The sequence below is a fragment of the Convolutriloba macropyga genome, unplaced genomic scaffold (assembly GCF_964194025.1).
Source record: "Convolutriloba macropyga unplaced genomic scaffold, txConMacr16.3 SCAFFOLD_2879, whole genome shotgun sequence".
NCBI classification, from domain to species: domain Eukaryota; kingdom Metazoa; phylum Xenacoelomorpha; order Acoela; family Convolutidae; genus Convolutriloba; species Convolutriloba macropyga.
Window position 1 is genome coordinate 7,501 of NW_027452640.1, and position 10,632 is coordinate 18,132.

General features: G+C 34.4%; 1 protein-coding gene across 1 annotated transcript in view; it reads right to left on the minus strand.

Annotated features, from left to right (window-relative positions):
- Positions 1-10,422, minus strand: part of LOC142357680 (uncharacterized) — a gene marked incomplete at its 3' end in the record, with an annotated part of 10,582 nt that extends 160 nt beyond the window's left edge. The window contains exons 1-3 of the mRNA XM_075409236.1: positions 10,238-10,422; positions 5,805-6,440; positions 1-355 (exon numbers count right to left, since the gene is read on the minus strand). The exon at positions 1-355 is cut by the window's left edge and continues 160 nt beyond it. Of these exons, the coding sequence (XP_075265351.1) occupies positions 1-355; positions 5,805-6,405 (956 nt within the window). The remainder of the gene's footprint in view (positions 356-5,804; positions 6,441-10,237) is intronic.
- Between the last annotated feature and the right edge of the window lie 210 nt (positions 10,423-10,632).

The window sequence follows — 10,632 nt, forward strand, 5'->3', positions numbered from 1 at the left end:
TTTGGCGAGTGGAAGGATTTTTCATGTTCACTAGCTGTTAAACTTGTAACGTCAAAGTGGATATCACAGCCATAACTTTTTCTTGATTCATCATCTCTTGTGCACTCGCGTATTCCATCACACGCTTTCGCACATATTTTCTGTGTTTTGATATTAATGGGAAAACATTCAATGAAGGGACTCATGCATAAGGTTGAGTTATCTTCCACTTTTGCGCTTTCGTTTCTTTCTTTCAGGACTACTTCGCACAAATGATTGTTTTCATCTTCATCGCTTCCATCGCGGCAATGTTTTTTGCCGTCACACACCCACTCCCTGGGAATACATTTGTTCTCATCGTAGCATCCGAAAAAATCTAAACAATTTTTACTTTAGACACCACGTCAAGAGGTGTACGTTAATGTCAGGGCTATAATACTCGTCCCAAAGACATATCGTAAACAAATTTACACATTTTTTGATACTCCTTTCATTATTTTTTTACCTGTTTCGTAAAACCAAAAAGCGCCACCGTGAGAAACTGGACCCTGATGCCAGTAGCTCATTTATCAGCACACCTGGCAGCAACGTAGTGAAAAATGAAAACAGAGTTAAGACTTAATCAAAGTATATTTTGTAAAATACTGCAATACATTTCTTGAAAGACTCTTGCAAAATTATATACAATAGGAGTTTTGTGAGGTTTTGGAAGTTATTCGTCGTTATTCTGTAAACCTCTTGTAGATAAGTATCTTTCTGGAAAGATGCCTAAACGATAAAACTGTGTTTTGATAAACTCTTACAGAATAAATGTCCTTCTTTCAAAAAAGGAGGAAACGTAAATAGAAAAACTTTTATGAAAGAAAATTGATGACAGGGAATCAAGTTATGACACCGTAGGTGGAAAACTGCAGTAATTTAAATAAAGAGAAACAATATGTATCACAGATCATGATATGAAATATTTTTCCTTATCAGCTGGAAAACGGTAGCAATTTTAATAGAAAAATTTACAGGAAAACCATTGACGGGAATTTAAATTGCTTTGTGGGGAATCTTTTCAAGGAAAAAAAAACGAATTCTTTGAGACATTACTGCAAAAATGAAAACGATTGAAATTTCTGGTAGACCTGCTCTTCAAGAACAAATAGTTATCATGCCTGACACTTCCAACAGCTCAAACGAAAAACCTTCAAGGATGTTCATTAATGAAAAGATCTTTGAAAGCCCCTAAAGAAAAACCACCAAAAAAGTCGAGGATGTATTTCTGGAATTCCTCGCACTCTTTTAGATTTTTTTGCGACAAAAAATCCACTGCAAATAAATCAGAGGAGTAAAAATTAGATTGATGAGACCTGTCGTTTTTAAGAAAGCGTGTCAAGACGAACAACAAAAGCAAACAACAACAACAACAAACACTAATTACATCCCAAACTTTATGTCCCTTTAAAAAATCATAACAAATTCACAATAGCGTCTCATAAACCTAAAAAATGTACTTTGCTGGAGAATATATGAGACCCGCCCATAATAAGGCTCCGTATCAATTAGATAACAAAGAACAAATACAACGAAGTTAAAAAATTCTTTTAAAGTTTTAAAAACAATTAATTTCGAAGTAAATTAAACTATTAGATAACAACTGAAAACATCAAAACAGTTTATAATCGCCCTTGCTTTTTTCGTAGGTCATTATGAGCTGTCATTACTGAATTTTTCAATGCAATTTTTAAAAATTTCAACAAATAGAAAAAACAAACAAATTTCAAAAAAAAAACTTGCGAGAAAACACTGTCGAAGTCGTAAAGCCGTCTTTTGTCCCTCAAATTGTGTTTGATTGCTTCCTCGTTGAACATCAAGACTGTGGTAAATGACCTGTGAAAAAAGGGGGAAATTTCACAAATTTCACAGCTACTAAATGAAATAGATAAATAAGTTTGTCAATTTATTCAAAGGAAGCCCTTAAAATTCCAGTACGTGTTCAGAGTATGTCTTACGCCTGCAACAAGAGCGTCAAATATAGACAGAATTAAAAAAGATTTTATTTTAATTTAGAAAACTTATGTCGAAGCCAGTAAAGTCATAACGAAATCTTTCAAAACATTCAATTTTGAACACTTGCGGATGCTCCTAACGCCAATGACGTTATTTTTGACCTCTAGAAAACAGTTGTTTTCAAAGTCATAAAAATCATCAGCTAACAACTCAAATAAAAAATAGGCTCATCGTTTCCTCCAAACAAAACAAAGGAAGCTTGCCATCTTACAAATAAATATATATGACAAAGAACACGCCGTTTAAACAACAGCTGAAAAAAAATCTAGAAATTCACTTAAACTCTTTGAGGAGATGGTTTTAAAGTTATTCGAAAGCATAAATTATACCCTTACAATTTTTGTTATGTTCAAGTGTGCTTCGTTGGGAACGCTAAACAGGTGATATAGGAACAGTCAAAGATGTGATAAGGTGACAATACGATGAAAAACGTGAAAAATGGGCAAATACATAAAAACATCAAAACTTTTTTAAAAATCCAGTAGTATCAAAGACAAAAAACCAAAACTTAACACGTAAAACTGCAATAAAGATTAAATTTTAATTACGTAAATAGAAGAGTCTTTTTTGTTTGCGAACACTAATCTACACATTGACCCAATTAAGAGAAAAATAATTGCAAAAATCAAAATTTCTTTGCTTATTTAAAACTCTAAAGAAAGAATTTTTCTCAAAGTCAAAGCGACCATAATTTTTTGAGTTCAAACTTTAGATCCATTAATTTGGAACTGTTTAGATTCAATTTGGAATTATCTTTATTGAATTTCGATTTGAATTGTTTGGTTCTTTAAATATCAAAAAAAGTTCGGATTTTTTTTCAAAAAAAAACTACTTGCAGTCTGAGTTGTTTTGGACTGCAACAGCCAAGGTTGGACCACAACTTGCTTTACTAATGCTGTTGGTTCATTAGGAACCCGTTATTGATTCAAATATTATAGATAAAGATATTTTGTCTGTTGAAAATCGAATTTAAGTGATGCTTTTTTGTTAATTATTGATTTAAGTCAACAAAAAAAAACGCAAACTTTTAATTCCAGAGCACTCTTAATGAAAGTGAAAGTAGAAAGAGCGCCTTTTGCAGTTAAAAAGATGGGGTTAATGTTTTTGGGTGTGTACTTTGGGCAAATTTAATCAAAGTGGTCTAATAACAGCTTCTTTTGTGCAATTTTTGATGAAAAACCTGAAATTTGAAAAATTTAGCCAAATTTCTACAGAAGAATTTTAATCGAAATAGTCAACAATCCTTTTTTGAAACCAAAAATAAAATTGACAGCTCTATTGTTGACAATTTTAACACAATTTTAGCGAATTTGGCGAAAGTTTTAGGCCAAACATTCCGGAAAATGTGAACAAAAACAACACAAATCGGGCTATTATTCACAAAAACTTAAAGCTCGGTGACTCCCCATAAAAAACGACAATCTAGAAAATTTTATATTTCCAAAATCTACGCTGGGTGCGCTCTTTAATGATACTACTCGGAACTGTCTACGATGAATACATCGATCGGCGAAAATTGTCTGAACAAAAAAAACCCATTTGAGTACATAGTTCCCCCTCAAAAGGGTTCGGAACAAAAACCATCTGTAGTAGATAAAAACAATAAAACTTTGTACTTCTTCAAATCACTAAAGAATCCAGCTGGCCCTAGAATTTATTCCGCCCGTTCACACAAGTATGTTAAAACGTATGTTTTAAAACTGACGGCAAATTTTTATGAGGCATCAAACTATCAATTTGAGACTTTTCGGATTTTATCAAACAAGATTTTATTAGAAATTGTTATATTATTGTACATACCTTTGTTGACTGCTCTTTAAATACAAAATATTCTGAAAAAGCAACTGTTTTTTTTAATTAAAGAGGAAACAATGATAGCAAACTTTTTTAGTGTTTTCTACAGCAAGTATTGCTCAGGAATCAAGATGGGAAACCGTAGGATCACTGAGATTACTAGATATTAGATTATGTCACATTTTTTCTAGTCAAATACTTTTTCAACTATTCAGTTGAAAAAAAGAGCAAATTAGTAGAGAACCATTGGCCAGGTTCTTGAAAAATTCTTTTTGCGAATGTTTTCAAGAAAACAATGATCAATGTTCAGTTGAAAATACTGCTAAAGCACGTTACTTTTTTGAAAGACCTCCTCTTTGAGCATCATAATTTATTTTGCTAGACTCCTCTTGCAGCACATAGGATAAGTCTTCCTGGATGTCCGTCAATGGCAATATCTCACAAAGTCCTTCTGAAGAGCCGCCAAAAATATCGAGATGTGCTGTTTTATTTATGAAATCAATGTTTAGGAAGCTGAATCAACATTAATCAGAATATGCAAAAATTTTGAGAAGCAAAGTGTATTTAATGGAACTTGGCGCATTGCATCAGTTTTTTTGTGAAAAAGACAATTGTAATGTCTTTGATCTTTACTATATTGGCACCAAATGCATCTGTTACAGATCAACCATATTTTTTTGTAGTTTTCAATTATTTCAAGAATTCAGCTAGCCATTGAGTCTATTACGTTGTCCTAGAAATGGTAAAAAATCAGCTTCGAAACAAAAAGCAAATGTGGCTGATTCAACTAACCATCAACTAGAGAATTTCTAGTTTTCTTCAAACTTGTTTCAGTAAAAAATGTTCTCTCTGAACATAACTCAGGTGACTGTATTTGAAATACAAAAGACGACCAAAGCGAATACTATTATTTTTTCTCTTTTTCGGTCGCATCAAAACACATTTGACTTAGAAGCTTACTAAAGTAGACTATTATTTAAGAGAGCACTTGACAAGACTTACAAGATAACTTTGTTCCTCGTGAGTGAACTGGTTTGAATAAGACTATTAAAATGTTTTCCTTGAAGTGTAACTTGGAAAAACACCTCCGTGTTTCCCCTGTAACTTCATTACAATTAATTTGAGTAAGCATGTAAGCATGAATATGTTTTTCGATGATTGACATTTGAAATAGCAAATAAGAAGAATAAATATTGAACAGTATCTGAGTTTTTGATTATGGCTACTTGTTGTCTTGATTTGTGTGATCATAGAAACGTACTGAGTACTGAAAGAGGCATGAGAGCAAGTTGTTTTTAAACTAAGAAAAAAACTACAATTTTCAAGCTAAGCAGACAAAATTTAGGCTAAAAGTACGTCTATTCAGAGTTTTATCAGAAAATTGGTCTAATATTTTAAGAATGAGATTAGAGTAAGTTCATCATGTCCAGAATAAGCGGAGATTTTTTTTATGAATTTACCATGAAATGTCTGTAAGTGTCATCATCAGAACCATGGGCATAGTAAAATTCATAATAAAACACTATGAGTCAGTACTCAAATGTTATGGGACTCAGGTCCGGGAGAATATATAAACAATCAAATATTCCACAAAATTATGCAAAATCAGTTACTTACTATGGTTTCCTTCCTGCAACTAATGCACTTCCTTAGCAACATTTAATTGGAGCTACTAGGAAACTAGGAAAATAGCAACTTTTTGCAAAGTAATTAATACTCTTTTTCGAAGCCTTTTTTAACATTTGCGAGCAATGAGTCAAGAAATAGCGAATTGGGTGCAGCACGGGAATACCAGTGACTGGATGCCTGAATGTTTCAATGAAATACTTAACCATTAACTCCTTTCCTTCAATTGCTACTTTTTCGTTTAAACCACGTTTCGTCAGAATCCAAGTTAATTTCAATTAATTCTGATATGATTAACAATTACATGTTTCGATCATTGTTTAGTCAAGAGGTTCAGGTTATGCACTTACCACCAGAGCAGCTTGTCGCCGAGTTTCTGTCACCGAATTCCCTGATAGTCATTTCAACATGATTTGCCACGTATTTATCCAATAGCAGGAAATCGGAAAATTTTCTGTATCGACTGATTAATGACTTCCGAACAGGGTTCTCATTACACACAGTCACAGCTGGAAACGTCAGATTATTATCAATTTCCAAAGTCAATTCGCTTGTAGTTGGATATTCCAGGTACTTTATAACCAGTTTTCTTAAGGAAAACAGGAAAATAGCCGATAGTCCCAAGTAGATGACCATCCAGAGAAGTCGAAATGTTTTATGTGTTCCTCCAACTTGCGGGACAATTGCATTTCGAAGTCTTTTTATTGATTTTTTCACAACTCTCCTGGGAGTCTTCACTTCAGTATCCCCGGGATCAGTTGTAGATTCGCTTTGAACGTCATCATTGTTTGTTGATAGTTGGATCCCGAAAATGCTTTGATTTAGACCTGTAGCATGTCTTCGAAGCCCTCGTTTTCCACGATCATCATTTGTTGATAATTGGATTCCGGCAGCCTGCCTTCGAAGAGCCTTTGGACGCTTCTCCGGGATGTGTTTTCCATAGGTACTCATCTTGAATGCGTCTGGAGATTGTAAAGTAGAAACACCTTCAACAGAAAATTTAAAATTGATACATCGAAACGAATTTTAAATTGGTTAAATTAGCACGGAGTGTCTTTCAAAAACCGGCACTATTAAACTCAAAAATGATCCCGCGTACTGACGGATTGGAATGATTGTTCTGATAACAACAATTGATTTGATGACAATAGGTTTTAACATTGGAGATCTTTGAGTTTATTACGTTTTCAGACACGTTATGAAAAATCATTTAAATCCATTTTAGAAAAAAAAATCATTAAGGTCAAATATTTTGCAAAGAAGTTGGTTTGGTTGTTTGAGCCTGCAGTATCCTTGACAACAATCATAATAATGCTCTGAAATGTGCTGAAATGCGCTGGAACTTTGTAAGAAATGCGCTGAAATGCGCTTATTTTTCAAAAATTTCAGCGCAAAAATCTTACATAATAATGCGCTGAAACATGCTGATATGCACTGAAACTTTGTAAGGATTGCGCTGAATTTTCATTGCAATTCTTACAAAGTTTCAGCACATTTCAGCGCATTATTATGTAAGGTTTTTGCGCTGAACTTTTTGAAAATTAAGCGCATTTCAGCGCATTTCTTACAAAATTTTCTGAAAATTTCTCAACCCGGGATTGCACGACATTACACTAAGCGAAGGGTGACCTTGCAATCCAAGTGCAACCAAGCGAAGTGTGAATCCAAGCCGTGGTCGATCGAAAGCGATCAACTCGGTGAGGATCCAGAAACCCTTCAGAAAAAGTATTCTAACACTAATTTTACTTTCTAATATTAACCTGGTCGAGGTGTCTGCCCGGGTCTAGACCGAATGGTTAACTTGTAAGAACTTGCAAGTTTCTTGCGAAAGATGGTTAACTTGTAAGAGTTTGCAAGTTTTTTTTTGCAAAAGATGGTTAACTTGTAAGAACTTGCAAGTCAAATGGTTAACTTGTAAGAACTTGTAATTCGATTGGCTAACTTGTAAGTTTCTTGCAAGTTCGTTCCGGTCGAGCCCAACTCTTATTGGTTAATTCAAATTAACATTTAGTAAAAAGCGCGTGAGAGTTAGTTGCTCTGTTCGGATAACATAATACAATTCGACCTAAGTAGTCAAAATGGTCATTTTTTGAATTTTATCATTTCAAGAGAAGTCCTTTTGCAATTCCAATAAAAAAAACTGTAGATCTCAATTAGGTTCTTCACGATCGCTCTTTTAAAAATGTTCCCAAAAAATTGACTTCGATTTAATTTTCAAATTCATATGTCAGTATTTTCTCAAAATAATTCAGTGGCCCATTTTTATACCCTTCTTTACACTTCAATTCACACTTTTACAGATTATATTTTTTCCAAACATCCGTTTACATTCATCTCTTACAACGTTTTATTTACGGTTTAGTGCGTATGTGTGTGCGTGTATGTGTGTGTGTGTGCGTGTGTGCGTGTATGTGTGTATGTGCGTGTTACAGTGTGCGTGTATGTATGTGTGCGCGTGTGTGTGTGTGCGTGGTGTGTGTGTGTGTGTGTTGTGTATTTGCGAATGGTTAACTTGAAGGTAACTTGTAAGTGGAATGGTTAACTTGTAAGAGCCTTGTAAGTCGAATGGATAACTTGCAAGAACTTGCAAGTCGAATGGTTAACTTGAAGGTAACTTGTAAGTGGAATGGTTAACTTGTAAGAGCCTTGTAAGTCGAATGGTTAACTTGTAAGAACTTGCAAGTTTTTGGAAGAAAAACTTGCAAGGCGATGCATCGCCTTGTATGTTTCTGCCAGAAACTTGCAAGATCTTACAAGATAACCATTAGGCCTTGACCCGGGTGGGTAAAGTTTTGTCAGAAATGCGGTGAATGCGGTGAATTTTTGTAAGAAATGCGGTGATTGCGGTGAATGCGGAGACAATAAATATTTTGATTGCGATGAAAAAACATTCACCGCATTTCACCGCATTTCTTACAAATGTTTACCACGAAATTCACCGCATTTCTTACAAAAAGTCAACGCATTTGCTTTCCAACGTTTTTTCGATCTGATTTAAATTCACAAGAAATAATCAGCAACAAAGTAACAGTTAGCGGAGTGGAATAAGCAGTTGAAGGAATGTAGGAAGTCTGAGGTTCAATTCCGGGTAGGAGTAGTCTTTTTTTGTAAGAATACCGAGAACACGTGAAAATAAATAATTTACCGCAATTTATCGCATTCACCGCAAAATGATTTAAGAAATTTGTGATGAAAATTATTTTTTTCACTGCATTTTATCTCCTTTCTTACAAAAGTTCACCGCCAAACCTCGACCCGGGTAGTCGTTACGATCAACTGTTCTGATTCTTTTGCAGAGTTACAGTGCTCACAAAAAATATGAAGCAGTTTGGCTGGACAAACCCTCCAACTGATTCTAAGCAATCTCATTCTCTGTTTATTGTTGTTTTTCGGTCATGTTTTTACAAAGCATTCCGGTATCCACAACAATCTATTTGAATGTTCAAATTTTCTCAAACAGCTCCACGAGCTTCAACATCAAATTCATTTTGCCTCAAAACAAAGAGATCCCCGATAAGGCACATTCCTCCACTTTCAAGACTCTTTCTATACATCGATTCTTTCTTTATACAGGAACGAGCCAAAGTGTGAATCATTATTTTTTTGGTATTTCTGTGTCATCTTTTCATAAATTGAATGAGTCAAAGTCTTTATCATATTGCATTTTGTTCTGGAAGGGTCTTTTCATAAGCGTTTTTGAACGAGCACATGAACGCACCGAAAAGTTGAACAAGGCAAAGCCTGGGCCAAAGGCATGTTTGGTCTTCCTGGGTATTTCCAATGGCAAAATGGTCTGGATGGGTATTTTCATAAGGATTTTTGAACGAAGACCTCAACCTGGGTTCTCTGTTTGTTTAGGCCGCCTGCTTGACCCTCTCAATTCAGCATTCTGCTGACCTAAAAAGTGCCTCTTCCCATCCATTGTCTTCTCTGATACAAGAATCCCCCGCAAACCTTTGTGATCTTTGGTATAAATACACTACCGCACATCTATGCACCATGCTATTACAAAGCGCGTGTCCTTACATAGTAAATCATTATGTATAAATAGCTATGTTTTCAGACTATGTCATTTTGAACGCAGGGCGTTTGAAGTATATTCATCACGACTGGTGAGGGGGCTATGTGCTATCTGATTACTAAACTTGAGGGCGATAAATGGAAAGACCCAGTGCTTTTATTTTGCTGGTGTGAACATTGAGTCATAATTTGAGCAAAATCACTATTTTATCTTGTCACCTTAAAAAAACGGAGATTTTTTATTCACGCCAACATTTTGAGTAGTCTGGGTTCATCTAAAGCAAAATTCAATTACCGGTGTGCTTGGGTACGATCTTTCACACTCTTTTACGAGACAATCAAGCTCAATTCAATTGACAAAGGTGAACAAAAACTGTCCCCTAATGACCAATGGATATAGGCCATGTTTGTAAGAAATACATCTCTTTCAGGCTATTTATATAGTTACTCAGCAGTAACCTTGTGGAGGAACGCAAATTATCAAACCTCCCTCTTAATATAATTATGGGGCCAAAAATAAAGTGGAAAACGGAGGATTCGGACACTAGGTTGATTAGGGACAAATTGGGGCGCACCGATTGCGCATTTTTTTTTGTTTAGGAACACACCTGGATCTTAATCCGTTTCAAAAGTTTTGTTTTTCATCACATAATCCGTTTCCAAAGTTTTGTTTTTCATCACATAATCCGTTTCCAAAGTTTTGTTTTTCATCATATGTTTTCCAACCATGACGTCATCAAAATTAAAAGTTTAAAAATCATACCTGGATTTGTAGTTCTGCTTAGAATTGAATGCAATTTGTTTTTGGATAAGGAATTACTTTCTGATATATTTCAAAAGATTTCAAGAGTTCCCGAAACCAAATTGATAAATTTATGATGTAGGATTAAGAAAAATATTCAAAATTGGATAAAGGCTCAAATAAACCAAGTTAACTAAACCTGACAAAAAGACCTTTAGTTTAAACTAACAAGTTTTTTGTTTGCAGAGAACACATAAAATAAAAAAAGTCTGAAGTTGAACAAACTTTGGCTGATATTGTGCGTTTTTCTGTTGCTTTCTGTTATTTTCTATAAAAAGAAAACTTTTTTACGTTTTTTTATAATAATCAGACTCATTTGAAGTCAATAATGCATAAACCACTTAGACAAAATTGGT